The following is a 14,959-nucleotide window of genomic DNA, read 5'->3' on the forward strand; positions in this document are numbered from 1 at the left end:
GTCTATAAGACTTGGGCTTCCTTTGGGGTCTTCTACGATATTTGTAAGTCCCAAGGCCATCCTTGGCATTGTCTCCTGACCTTCTTGCTTTTGGCATGGCCTCATTCACTAGTTCTCGCTGTTCGACCTGTGCTTGTATTAACTCTTTTAGCAAGTCCCTGCTCTCGTCAACAGGCTTGACTGTCATGTCAGCACCCTACTTGCCTTTTCCTCGAGGTTCGATGAGGTCACCCTCGCTAAAGGTTGTGACTATTCTCACACCCGGTAGTGTTAGGTGTATCCTCTGTGCCACATAGTCGGCCTCACACTTGGTCACCCTTTTGAAGGGTCTTCCTAGAAGGGTTTCTTTCCAGCAGCTAGCACTATTTGGAGGAACATGAAATAGGATAGGCAAGCTTTCCGTTTCAATTGTCACAAGGATTCTGCACATTTTTCTGGTGACAGAGGAGGAGGAGGAGGAGGAGGAGGAGGAGGGGGAGGGGGGAGGAGGAGGGGGGAAAGGTTACGTATTGCTTGCTTTGTAAGTCAAGATATTGAAATCAGCTCCTTCATCAATGAGAGAATCAACACTATGCTCTCTTTTTGCGGTGAGTTTGACCCTAAGATAAGCAGGTGGTACTATGTCTTCATCTTCCGGGTCTTGGCTTATAAATTTAAGCCTTCTGACAAATGCCCTTGAGTCCCCAACTTTACGACCAGATGTGGATTCTCCACTGGTGCCTTGGATCGTCAGTGTAATGCTATTCAAGGAGCATCTATCATCAGGACTTCCATACTAGTCATTCTCGCTATTGTAGCTTGATGTTGTTGCTTTCTACTTTGACTAGATGCAGTCCGAATGTAACACGTATGTGTTTTTGCAGTGTGGCCTTTTTGCCCTTGTTGGCTAGATGGGCCCATTGAGGTTCTAGGGTCTCTGTTTGTCTCTATTCGAGCACGTGCTTTTGGTTGCTCTTTTGCAAGGGAGAATCCATGCTCATGTAGAGCCATTGCTACGCTAGGGTCCAATTTGGAGGACCTATCACGACGTGCGTTTTCTCTCCAACCTACTTGAGGGAGGTACAGAGGGGGTAGGGCCAGCTCTGCGGGGGTCCTCTCCTACTGGTGGGGTCCTTGAGCGATTTATCTGAGTGAGTTTCTTCGATTATTGAATACAAACCTCAATTTATGGTCACTAGGTGAGTGTATTGTTCCTTGTGCACTTGTGCCCAATCAGGCTTTCAGTTTCCTTAAGTGTACTTCAAGTGCACAAATTCAATGTGAGTGTAGCAAGCAATTCCTCGGCGCCTCACTCACTCTCGCTCGTTTCTGGCCTGATAGGCTTGTAGGTCTGTTTTTCGGCCGTCTAGTCAGGGTTTAGGGTTCCTTGTATGTGTCCTTGTTTGCTTCCGATTGATCAGGTCGTTGTGGTTCGGCGGCTTGCATCCTAATCCTTGGGTCCCTCAACTGTCTACTACCCATTGCTAAGTGGCTGTGTACCACAATTTCTCTTATCCCGTGTGCCAGAATCACGTTCTGAATGCCCGAAGGGTTTCGACAAGTTGCACCACTGCATAGTTATCGGGTCGGGTCAGATTTCTGACAGATTTGACAAAAAATTGCACTTGGACCAACTGGTCCGAATTGCAAGGTCCGAGTGGCTCACTCGAACGGGCCGAATGGCTTGGGGTCAAGGGCCGAATCTCCAGATCTGACTCGGGCGATTTTTATTCGGATGGGCCGAATGACAGGTTTGGACAGGATAACTCGGACGGGCCGAACGGCAGTTGGCCGAGGGCCAAATGCGCCACGTGGCGAAGAGCCTGACTCAGACGGCCGAGTGGGTTGACTCGGACAGTTGCCTCGAACGGTCCGAGGGCCAACTAGGGTTTCGGGCCGAGTGGCCGAATGGTAAGGGACCGAGCGCCGATTCTGGGACTCGGCCCAGGAGCGACCGCTCGGACGGGCCAAATGCGGCACGGTGGAAATAGCGCGATGCCGATCCTGCTTGATTCTTGTGATTTACCCAACCATTCCAAGCACAAACCCCCAGGTCCTATCTAGGATGACAAGGGAAGGGTTTTATGTACCTGGTTAGCACGGTAGGCTCGTCAATGGCTAGATCGGGGCAGATCATGCAATGGCTCTCTCTCTCTCTCTCTCTCTCTCTCAAACTAAACAGTCACAAATGAGCTCTCCCATGGCCTCTTGGCTCTTATACCCCTTCCCGGGCATGGTGCTGGTGCCCCCAATCACTCGCATGCCGATCTTAGGCATTACTAGCAAGCGTTTTGCCAATTCTTGCACAATTTTTGCCCTATTTTGCAACAGTAAACCCTGGTGCTTGTTTTCTTTGTTTTTCCTTGTTTTCTCCTACTCTAATGCATCCAAATCATAAAATAAATATCTACTCTACTCCATCTCTCAACATAAACCTCAAACAAAACAAAAACTTACTTGCCAAGGAGATCAAATACCATCTTCAACCCCCTCACTTCCTACCTATCTCAAGCATCGGTTCGGGGAGACCCTTACTTTGATGCTCGATTCGAAGCGTGTAAGTGCTCAAGGCTTGAATCCGTTGGTCCCGGCAATGGAACCAAAATGTGAGAGCTTTCGCTCAACTGCCAAGACCCACGGACCACTTATTGTTTCAAGCGTTCCAAGCCGAGCACTAATGGCTACCTCTCACATAGCCGACGCGCCATCCATATCTACGGGTGTAGTGAGCTTACCTCCATGCCGTTTGAGTTACCTCCTCTCCTGCGCACTCCGGTAGCTCCACGATCCGAGTGCAAGCTTCAAGCAAGCTCCATCCTCAAGCTCCACGCTCCAAGCTCCATTGCCATGAGCATGACAAAAGAAGAGAAAGAGAAGAGAAGAGGAGAGGAGAAGATGGAGAGCTTCTCCTCCTCGGTCCCTCACCCTCAGACACTCACTCCCTCACACTCTCACACTCCCTCTCTCAAGCACAAGCTCAAGCAAGCAAGAACAAGAAGAAGAAGAAGAAGAAGAGGAGAGCTACTTTTGGCCACACACAAGAATGAGCTTCTCATTCACTTTTCAACTTTATATACAAAACCCTAAATCCCTTTGGGCGGTCATCCCCCTTTTTCCTCTTTTACATGGCCGGCTGTAGCCTAGGCCCTTTTTTCCATTGTCCTTCTATCTTCCTAGCTTCCTTTCCACCGCTCATCTATATTTACAAATTGCACGGGTGAGAGCTTGGCTCTCCTTGAATTAAACCATAATGCGCTTGCGCTCTTTTACAAAAGTTTTGACTTGTGCTTTTCCTTGTGCGCCTTTCTCCCTTATTTAGGACTCTTCTCCTTGTGCATCTTTGTCTTCCGTTTCTCTTTGCCTTGGCCTTTGTCTTTGTCTTCTGCTTTAGCTTTTCCAGATTTTCCACCTTCGTTTGTTTGAGGGTTAACACCATTGCTCTCCACCACCTTCTTGATTGCGACATCCATCATAGAGGAGGAAGGGAGAAGGAGAGTCGGCCTCTCCCAAAAATGCCGCCTCCCTCTCTCATTGATACCTTAGGGCCCATGTACGTTGCCTTCCCCCCTGGATTCCTTCCTGACCCATCCTGACCAGCCGTGTAATGCACGTCGCCTTCCCCCTGGATTCCTCTTGACCAGCCGTGAGGGTGAAGATTCCATCCTGACCCAGCTGTGAGGGAGAAGATTCCGTCCTGACCCAGTCGTGAGGGAGAAGAGGAAGAAGGAGTGGGAGAAGAGAAAGGAGGGAGAGAGAGAAGAGAAAGAAGGTGAGAGAGAGAGAGAAGAGGAGGATTGGGAGAGAGAAGGGAAGGGAGGAGGAGAGTGGGAGAAGGAGAAGGAGAGGATAAGAAGGAGAGAGAGGAAGAAGAGAAAGAAGGTGAGAGAGAGAGAAGAGGAGGAGAGAGAGAGAAGGAGAAGGAGGGGATAAGAAGAAGGAGGGATAGAAAGAAGAGAAAGAAGGTGAGAGAGAGAGAAGAGGAGGAAGAGAGAGAAGAAGGAGGAGGTGAAAAGAAGGAGAAGAGAAATAAGGTAGGAGGAGGTGAAAAGAAGAAGGAGTAAGAGAAGGGAGGAGAGAGAGGGAAGAAGAAGGAGAGGATAAGAAGAAGAGGGTGGGAGAAGAAAAATAAGGTGAGAGAGTGAGAGAGAAGAGGAGGAAGAGGATAAAGGGAAGAAGGTGAGAGGAAGGAGTGGAAGAAAGAGTGAGAAAAGAAGGAGAAGGAGTGAAGGAGAAGAAGTAAAGAGAGAGAAGAGGAAGGAGAGGGTAAGAAGTAGAGGAAGGAGAGGATAGGAGATAGAAGGAGGAGAGAAGTAGAAGGAGGGAAGAAAAAGGAAGAGGAAAGAAGAAGTTGGTAGAGAAGGAGAAGGAGGTGGAAGAGCTAGAAGGAGGAGAGGAGAAGAAGAAGGGAAAGGAGAGAGGAAGAGGAATAAGAAGAGGGGTAGAGGAACAAGAAAAAGACGTAGAGGAAGAGAGGTGAGAAGGGAAAGGAGAGAGAAAGAGGAACAAGAAGAGGGATAGAGGAATAAGAAAAAGAGGTAGAGGAAGAGAGGTGGGAAGTGATAGAGGAAGGAAAAGTGGAAGGAGCGGAACGAACCACCCGAACCACTCTCTCGACAGCGAACCCCATTTAGTGGGTTTTTCCCCAACCTAACATATCTACCCGAAACCCGTCAAGGACCGGATTGCCAAATCTTTGCAAGGCGAATGGCTCCCAAGAAGAAAGTCGCGGGAAGCCTAGGCGCTCAAGCCACCCGTAATGCTGGAGGGACGAGTGGAACAACAAACACAGCGCACAAGAATCAAGCCCAGGTTTCAAGCATTAAAAAGTTAGTTTAGGACTTAGTTCTCTTGGGAGGATAATGCTGTGCATAAGGTTTTGTTTATACTAAGTTGCATGCAACGGTAGGGTTGAACTCGCATAAGTTTTACTCGTCTAAAATGATAAGGTCATCACCTTACCTCACATGAAATGATAACTTCTACACACATAAAATGATAGGGTTATCGTCTTATTTCACATAAAATGATAGCTTTTTAACCAGTTCAGTGCATGAATAGTTATTTAGAATTCATGTTGCGCAATTATGGTTAAAAGAAACACATGAAATGTTAACTTTTGTTCTTAAGCTACACTCGCATAATTGGAAAATAAAACCCTAGACTTCCATAGACGCATGTCACATGTGATTTGGTGTATTAGAAATAATTACTTATTGCCAGGAATAAAGGGTGATAAAAGCTGTTTAGGGGACAACTATACTAAAACACACAACGTGCATGATGGTTGGGAACTCCTACCTAAAACCGCACTAAGGGAATTGGAAGGATCGCATGCATCTAAGCCGCATCTTGAAAGTTTAAATGAGGTTTCATGTGTTGCCATGCGTGTTAACTGAGCTTGGCTGGAGTTAGAAATTATAAGACCCCTGGTTGGGTTGTGAATAAGGCATATCTATTGCCTTGACTGTCCAACTAGTGCTTGAGTTAGGGACTAGGATACCCTAAGAAAGTATAAGTCAACTTACCAAGACCATTTGCTCTTGTTGAAATTATTGGGACTTCGCCAAGTCACGGAAAGACCCAAGATCGGGTGTTGGGCATCCGGAAAAAAGGAGTCACACCTTAGCAGTAGGTCGCACAAACAACCTCTAAAATGTTCGTGCTTGTACTTAGATACAATATTTGATTTCTCTACTCAAGGAACTAATTCAAGAAAACACTTTAATGCTTTAGGTTGAAAGCTTGGACAGAGAGGTAGAAACAGTTACCTCCGACTGTCTGCTGGCCCTATCCAAGGGGGTTGTTAGCCGCGCCGAGTATATGGACCTAACCCGCAACGAGAGGTCTCTCTGTGGGTACTTCTTGGAGAAGGAGGACGCTTGGGTGCCTGGGGAGGCTCTGGCTGTAAATCCCTTGCCTCCAGATCCCGTACAAGAGATCAACGTGACTCAAGATGGGATCTCGAGGCTCGTGTACTAGTCTACGGGCGGAACTTGGAACAACGATCTTATAGATTGCTGGAATGGCCTTCGGGCATGAGGTTGGATGTAATCCAGAATTATGATAAATAAAGAACAGATGCTTGAAAAAAAGAAACTTGCTTGACATTGTTTTTGCGTTAGTGCCTAAGTTACGTGAAGGAACCCGTGATTAATTGGTTTTAATTAAGGGAGCTGATTTTGCATGTCAAAACATAATGTGTTAGGTAATTAGATAACTTAAGCAAACTGAGGAAAGTGCAGTGGACGTGACTCAGGTCTGTTCTACAGAAGGGTGGTCCCGGTTAGTTGGGAACTTTTCTCAAATGTTGAGATAATAAAGACCTAAGTTGTGGATGTAGAATCTTCGGTGTATTCTGTTTTAGGACAAAGGAATGGATCTATATTGTTTGGCAGAAAGGTTGAGACTTTGCCAATAGGAGAAGAACCTTGACCTCAAGTCGATTCCAAGTGGAAACGGTTGGACTCTTCCGCTCGGGGCAGACTCGGGAAGACCTAGACCGCAAACCCTGTGCCATTCCCTGCGAGTGCCAGGCAGAGCCTTCTAGATTCTCCTCCCAATGGGCTGCTAAGACGTGTCCCGCACACAGACAAACAGGTACGTTACATTATCCTTGCTACTCTTGTGGTCTTTAGAAAGTTATTTTGGTGTCCTAGTTTGACAAGGTTATGACTAGATGGTACCTATAATATTCTCCTTGAATAAAAAGTTGGTCCATCATGATAAGCTCATACAATTTAATTCTATGTTTATCAAGTGGCACATGTCCAACCTTCGTGTTTGCCCTTGTGATCTAATCAAGCATTGATGAGTTCAGCCAAACATGCCTAGTTTTGTGAACATCAAGAGCAATGACATGCATTAGTCAATTCAACCTATTTCAATTGACTCAATCAAGCAAAGGGTGGGTGCACAATTATTTTCAACTTTGACTCCATGACTTTCTAGTCTCTTGGAAAAGAGGTGATTTCATTGACTTGACAAAGTTGTGGATATATGGTTGAGTAAGCATTTGTCAGTTCTCTAAGTCCCCATGTGAGATTGGTTACACACCAAGTGATGGACACACACTTTGCAAGTTGTTAACCAATCAAAGTGTTCATTTAGGGGTGGCCATTTGTTCTTCTTTATGCATTGGACTGGAAATGACTTGAAACTCACCTATTAAAATGATTAACTCCCCACTCACTTTTGGACATTTAGTCTCCCTCACCCACTTTACAAGGTGACAAGCAAGGGTGCACTTTTTACACATATTGTAGAGTAAGGTTTCCATAGAGAGGTGCCACATGATTGTCCCCTCCCAATTTCTTTGTGAAAGCCATTTGGATTACAAGATGCTATAGAGTGTGAGATGCAACATGTGACTTCTTTCTCCCACCACCAAGTTCTCACAATGCTTGAAGTGCGTGGATAGGGTCCCTCCTAAGGGTGGTTACACACCGCCATTGCCCGCCCAATCTGTGCCCAGTTTGTGGGCACAGGAAAAGTTGACTTGGGCGGTCACTTGTCTGCCACCTGCTTACACACTGGGCAGTGGACACTTTTCGTTATCAATAAGTGTCCATCCATCTTCTGTCCACAATAGTTTACACACCGGCCACCGCTTACCACCGGACACTTCCTGAATCGCATGTGAATGAAGGGACACTACGGATGTTGATCATCATTCTCATAATAATTATTTTTAGAATACTTGATTAAACACTTTAAACTGACTAATAAACCTTTAAAAAAAGTCACCAATAAAACTAAAAGCATGAATCTGAAGTTTTTCCTACCAAAGAACTCCAAGATTATGACCTTATTGCGTCATTGCTTTTTGCGCCAATATATTTGTTTCTATGGTGACTACTATTCATGCTTTTGGAAGCTCATTCACTTCCAAGAGAGTAGGGGAGTTGAATCCCTTCGCCATGTTGTTGAGGCATGGCTCTACCGAGCTCTCTGCGGAAAGGTGAAAAGAGGGAAATTTTTTTAGCACACCACCCCTCTTTCTACCTTTCCACCTGCGCTGCAGATGCAAGGATGACTGAAAATTTAAAAAAATCATGCAAGGATGGCTGAAAATTACTTACTTGGATGTGATTGTGCTTAACAGTATGGGCTGAAAATTACTTACTTGGATGTGATTGTGTTTACTCACCATTGTCTTCGTCGTCCATCTCCTCCGCAGAGTCAGAATCACCAAATATTGTTATCACATTTGCGCTCTCCCTCTCTCGATACATGGCTCGAGCAATGTTATCTCTTCGAGATGCCCCCCCAAGATGGATTGCCTCTTGTGTTGGCTCCGCTGCTTGAGCTCTTTGTATTGCTTGTGTGGTACCTGTGTTAGTTAGCATAGCAACCTCTGCTAATCCATTCCTCAAACTATTTTGCTGGTCCATGTCTTGATGAGCCGCATTACTTTCTCGATCAAGTTCTGCTGTCGCTTCATGTATCCATGCATCATCAAAACCATCTCCATGCACAATGCATATATTATGTAGAACAATGCATGCTGCCACCATCTTTGGGACATTTTGTAAAAGCATGTCACATTTCTTTAACAATATACGAAATCGCGCTTTAAGGATGCCAAATGGCCTTTCAACTGGCATACGAGTACTTGATTGTATGTAATTCCAATAATAACGTTCCGGAGATAGCCCATCCTTACTACCCTTGAAAGGAGGAAGCATCCAAAAGCGTGCAGGATAAGCACAATCACCTAGTAGACAGTATTGTCCTAGAGCTTTGCTTATGCATCGTTTTCCTAGGTCTGAACGTTGAAAAACATTCCAATCGTGCATAGAACCTGCCCAGCCAACATCATAGTCCCAAACAACACAATTGGCTACCACGCTTATCTGTAGAATAATAGAGTGGAAGCCCTTCCTATTAAAATAATCTTCGTGGTTTTCCCTTGGGGCAATTATGGGTATATGACTACCATCTACTGCACCAATAACATACGGTATGCCTCGAAGGGCTTGAAATGCACCAGCATATTTTTGCATTTGTTGTGGGGAAGGCCATTTTACATACTTACTATGCAATCCAGAAGCACCCAGTGCATCGCAAAAGTTCAAAACAGCTAGTTGTGTAAACGAAGTTGAGACTCCGTACAAATCGGCTATTAGTCCAAAACTTGAGCCGCTCGCCAAGCGATGCAGAGCCACACAGACTCGCTTCTCCACAGGTACTGCCCTTCTATAGTTCGTATTCTTGCGTCATATTTGTGGTGCTAATTTCGCGACGAGATATTCAAATGTACTCCTGCTAACTCGTAACCTGCTTTTAAACATTCGGTTTGTATAACTCCCCATAAGCCCCTGCTCCATAAAAGTTTGTGGTCTTGGATAGGCCCAACATGACCGTCGATCGTGCCTTCGCTGACCTATCCTGGCTCGACGTGCAACATAACCTCGAGCCATGCACTCCATCAAAGTATGCAATAGCATGCCGTCATCGTCCCCGTCATCCAAATCACTCAACAAAAGTTGAAACATTGCTATGACAGCGACTACAACACCGATGACACACATTATCAAAAGACTTTCGTCGTCCATTCACCTGTCAAAAGATTTGATGAAACTTTATGAGACACTTGAAGAGAGATGTAAAGGTAGAATAAAAAACTTGTTTTTTTATCAGTTCCAAATTCATCTACAGTTGAATTCATCATTCCTTTTTAAGACTTTTGATTACATCTAATAGACAAGATACCGAGGAGGCAAGTGTATCCATGATAACGAGCTTGCGCTCTTCAAATGTTTTTTTTTCCTCTAGGTTTGATTTTTGATTGGCTAACATTGATCGGGCGGTGCTAGCCATGTCACTGAGAGACTTCTCTATCTTTCTACCCTTTTTATTGCGTGCTCCTTGGTTGGTTGTTTGATCATGCACGTTCTTCAAAGGCTCATTGGAGCCAATGTCTTCTTGGGTGTGGTCACCCTGATCATTGGAGACTGATGTATTGTTGTCTTCTGACGAAGACAACCCACCAACAGACGAGGCATGTGCATTGCTAACAACATTAGCACGATTCCACATATATTCATCCACAATATCATACCACTGACAAATGATTCTGCGATCATTGCTTGATATGGCATTGTGGGCCTTATCCTTTTTATATGACTCATAAACGCATCCCCAACGTTTTCTGCATGCTTCACCATCTTTGTCAAACTCTGGAAATAGCGATGCTAGCCGGGTGGCAACCTTGGACCATATATCTACTCCTTGCTTCGGTGGCTTTGAGAAGTCCACACTCATGGATCCTCAGATGTGAATGAGTTATACTGTCCATGCATCCTTCCATTGCGCAAATGGTTTTTTTGTGGCTATTGTATGATCTTGTGTCTCAGGACCGTCATTCTGATTCTTTCCTTTCTGCGCCCTCTTTGGTTTAGGAGGTTTAGGAGCATCAGACTCCGATGATGTTCGTCGTGGACGTTGTTTGGTGGCATTCTCGGAAGGTAGCACCATTGGTTCTTGAGCTTGAAGCAAGTCAACCTCTTCACATGAGTCTGGTTGGCATCACAAGAACTTATTGCTTGTGGTTCTTGTTGTTGTGGTGCTGAGAGACCATGTTGAGGACTATGTGCAACTGGACGAAGAATTACATTATTGTGTACTGTTGTGGGTCTCTCTATACCCAATTGTCTTGGTCGTTGGAAAGGTACGAATTGAGGAGGACGGGGATTGATCAAAGGAGAGCGGTTTGGAAACACATTTATAGGGATATTGCCAACGGCAGTGTGGCTTGGCATGTGGTTTGGAACACCTACACTTTGGCTCGAAAAGTACATGAAGTCATTATTGCATATTGCATCTTGACTCATTTGAGACACGAACTGGTGAAACTCCTCCATGGGAGTGCTCTCTTGAGAATCCATTCCAATCGTCCACCTTACGAATGAAAATTGATTCATCATTTACACTATGTGAATGGACAAACAAGTTTATTGTTCTTTACATAATGCACTCCATTTTTTTAATTTACATTTCAATAATTGATTGTAAGGTGACAACTATAGGATAACTCCAATTACATTGCAATTTATCTTACAATTAGAAAACAATATGGTTAAAGAACAATAAAGAAAAGGAAATGTTATACAGATACATTGATTCAAACAAAATGATGGGATGTATGTATAGACAATAAGTTTTAGCCATTGTCAACCTGTAATAGATGCCAAACATATATAGCGGAACTATGAAAGGATTCATTGCAATGATGAACATATATTAAACAATATGGTTAAAGAACAATAAAGAAAAGGAAATGTATGTACAGATACATTGATTCAAACAAAATGATGGGATGTATATATAGACAATAAGTTTTAGCCATTGTCAACCTATAATAGATGCCAAACATATATAGCGGAACTAAGAAAGGATTCATTGCAATGATGAACATATATCAAACAATATGGTTAAAGAACAATAAAGAAAAGAAAATGTTATACATATACATTGATTCAAACAAAATGATGGGATGTATGTATAGACAAGAAGTTTTAGCCATTGTCAACCTGTAATAGATGCCAAACATATATAGCGGAACTAAGAAAGGATTCATCGCAACGATGAAATACTGCTAAGCAAACAAAAACTCTCAAATAAAACCTAAGTCAAATTGAAACTAGACCACCTAGCAAGAGTTTAGGATACTCAAAATTTACAATAATACATTCCTACAAATACAATTAAATAAATTAATTGGTAGAGCAGCAGTTGTAATGAGGGTCCACTCAAAAAGTTTCAAGATATTGTGGTGTTCCAAAGGCGTTGGTGCAGAAAGTATGAACATAAATAAAACAGGCAGTCAGCAAGGAATTCTAAATTTCAACTAATAATAAAACAGGCAGTCAGCAAGTGTTCTACTTCAGTGAGTACATAAATGATATTCATTTATGTTCATACAATTCTCCATAACATTATTCTCAATTGAAGCTTGATTGATGATTCCTGCAATGATTGCTATCAGAGATGAATAGCTATCAGAAATTGTTATCAGAGATGAATAGCAATCTCATATGTATCAGAAATTGGGAGAAGCCAAAGACAGTGGGGTAGTAGCACATGGAGGTAGAAACACAGGCATGCTGAAATGTTGCAGGCTTGAAACACATACTTGAAATGTTGCATGCACAGGCAAATCATGGGTTAGCTGCAAACTGGTCAGTCAAGGTCAATAGAATCACATGTGAAAACATTACCAGGGCAATCAAAGAGAGAGAGAGAGAGAGAGAGAGAGAGAGAGAGAGAGAGAGAGAGAGAGAGAGAGAGAGAGAGAGAGAGAGAGAGAGAGAGAGAGAGAGAGAGAGAGAGAGAGAGCATACCTGTGAAGGCTGCGAAGTTCTGATATGAGATAAAAACCTCTGCCTCCGAGCCAGAGATATGATAAAACCCTCCGTTGAAGCTTGCGAATCACTCGTGAAGCCTACAAATTACATGCAAGAAATTGGCCATGATTAAACCCTGAACTGGTTAAATTACATGCAAGCAATTGGCCATGATTAAACCATGAACTGGTTTCTGCAAGAGAAAGAGACCTGGCTGGATGCATCATCATGAAAGATGCCTTCCCACTTTCACGATGTGTACATTTTCATGCGAAGAGAGGGATGATGAATCCAAAAAAACGCAGAGAGATGAATCTTCACGATGTGTACATTTATGCATGTGGTGAAACGGGCAACACAGGGAAGCTCCTGTGTATCAACGGCTCCCTGTGTGTCAATGGCCACAGGGTGCACCTACTTGGAGCCCACTCATGTGGGCAGAAAACAGAAGAGCTCTGATGAACATGGCGGCCAGAGAGATCATCACAGAAGGTGGAGCCAAACGGGCTGTAGCAACGGAAACGTGCAACGGGAACGGGCTGCTGCAGCAACGGGAACCTGGGCAACGGGAAGCCCTCTCTCTGTCCTGGAGCCCACCACAGGCCAATAGAGGAGCGGCCAATCACAATCGGCAAGAGAGGCGAGGACGGAACAGGACGGGGGAGCTCCCCCGCCTTGCGGAACGCAGAAAGGGGGCGGGGGGAGCATTGAAGACCCCCGAAAGGGCGACGTGCCGGGCGCCCCCGGTGTGTAAGAGGGGGGCGCCCACTTTTCAAAATCCGGCCTTCTTATTGGCCGGATTACAGATGGGCGGCCGCAGACCAGTGTGTAACGGCCCTAAGTAGTAACCTCACGTGGGATGCCAGAAGAGTTAAAGGTGAGGGAAAATGATGCAATAATAGCCACTTCTTTTCCTCCATGGTGATAATAAGATGGGGGCCCCCTTTATCCTTTCTCCCAAAGCGTTCCTCACACCCTACATTCTGGTTACATTTGTGTGGTCTCGTGATCGTCAGCAGCCGAACAGTGCTGCTCTCTCGAACTTGGAACAGGGTACCTAAACCGCAGGGCAGGCAGCCGGATCGAAGGCTTCCTCGATAAAGCATCATCGCGATGGAGGCCCTTGCGAGCGCGAGAGCCGCGACGGCACTGCGTTTCGCCTCGTCATGCGCCTCTTCCTCAACCTCCTCCTCTTCTCCTTCTTCTTCTTCTTCTTCATGCCGCCCTCGCATGTCCATGGGTGTGATGGTGAGGGCCGCAGCGGCGAAATCGAAAGGAGGGGAATCTACGGCGCCTAAATCTGCATCGGTTTCCTTGCAGAACATGGCTGCCAGGATCATGAAGAGCCACCCGTCCCTGCGCCAGGCGGCCTTCTGGACGGCGAACGCCCTGTGGGCGCTGCCGGCGGTGGCGGCAGAGGTGGCGGAGGAGGTGGAGGAGAAGGGCAAGATCTTCGACTTCAACCTTACCCTGCCCATCATCGCCGCCGAGTTCCTGCTGCTCATGGTGGCCCTGGACAACATCTGGTTCAAGCCCGTCTCCAAGCTCATGGACGAGCGCGACGAGGCCATCCGCCAGAAGCTCATGGGCGTCCGCGACAACTCGGGCGAGATCAAGCAGCTGCAGGAGGAGGCGGAGGCCGTCATCCGCGCCGCCCGCGCCGAGACCACCGCCGAATTGAACAAGATGAAGCGCGAGACCGCGGCCGCCCTCGATGCCAAGCTGCAGGAGTCGCGCCAGCGCATCGAGAAGGAGCTTGCTGACGCCCTGGCGAACCTGGAAGTGCAGAAGGAGGAGACTCTGAGAAGCCTGGACAAGCAGGTGCAGGAGCTCAGCGAGCAGATCATCGCCAAGGTTGTGCCTTTCAAGATATAATAACATAATGCCCCTTCTGTACCGGCCGCAAATCATGTTGTCTAAACGTCTTTTTGATGGACCCATCATCCATGTATTGTAGTACTCTTATTTGGTTCTCTACTCAATGGGGTTCTGCTCCAGTGGAATGAATGATTTTTCTTCTTACAGGAATCTGCCCACCAGTCATTCCAAGCCTTGTACCACTCTTAGCTTGTAGCCTGCTGAAAATATCCCTTACGTTGTTGTGATATGCCTTCTGCTCTTGTGCCTGTCAATGGAAAATGTACCGGCCAATACTTGCCAGGAGAGCTGATGATGTTTATTTTATCATGCCGTTGCAATGTGTGCCTTGGCTAGACTTCTAGTGTGTGGTTGGTGGCGGTCATCACAGAACTACCTTCGAGCCTTTGTGGCAGTTACCATCTACATCACCCACGCTGAATATCATGGCAAGCATAGAAATGGGTGAATTCGAAAGGTAGCCATAACAGCCATAAGAGTTTCTCCTTCATATAGGCATCTTAGTGCTCTTTTCTCGCACTCACATCCTCATTGATTATGCTTTGATTAGCATCATGCTTATGACATCCCCTATGCCTAGCATGAGGAAAGAAAAGCACGAAATCATGCAATCATGCTTTCCATTCACATTAAAAGGCACAACACCCGAAAGTGTGGCTGATTAAATGTGGCAGTCATGATTCGTAATCTGATAGATGGGTCTACATCTCAACAAATTGTTTGCTTTTCACTTTTGTGACGCTCTATAAGGGAATTGA

At 45.5% G+C, this 14,959-nt stretch overlaps 1 protein-coding gene across 1 annotated transcript; it reads left to right on the forward strand.

Annotated features, from left to right (window-relative positions):
• The first annotated feature begins 13,295 nt into the window (after positions 1–13,295).
• PDE334 (ATPase, F0 complex, subunit B/B', bacterial/chloroplast) lies at positions 13,296–14,345 on the forward strand. Its single transcript, XM_087682453.1, has one exon. It carries the CDS (start codon positions 13,437–13,439, stop codon positions 14,196–14,198), a length of 762 nt encoding a protein of 253 aa, XP_087538579.1. The 5' UTR covers positions 13,296–13,436; the 3' UTR covers positions 14,199–14,345.
• The last annotated feature ends 614 nt before the right edge of the window (positions 14,346–14,959 follow it).

The sequence above is a fragment of the Lygodium microphyllum genome, chromosome 8, assembly GCF_053477565.2.
Source record: "Lygodium microphyllum isolate KBCC chromosome 8, Lygodium_microphyllum_v1.1.10, whole genome shotgun sequence".
NCBI classification, from domain to species: domain Eukaryota; kingdom Viridiplantae; phylum Streptophyta; class Polypodiopsida; order Schizaeales; family Lygodiaceae; genus Lygodium; species Lygodium microphyllum.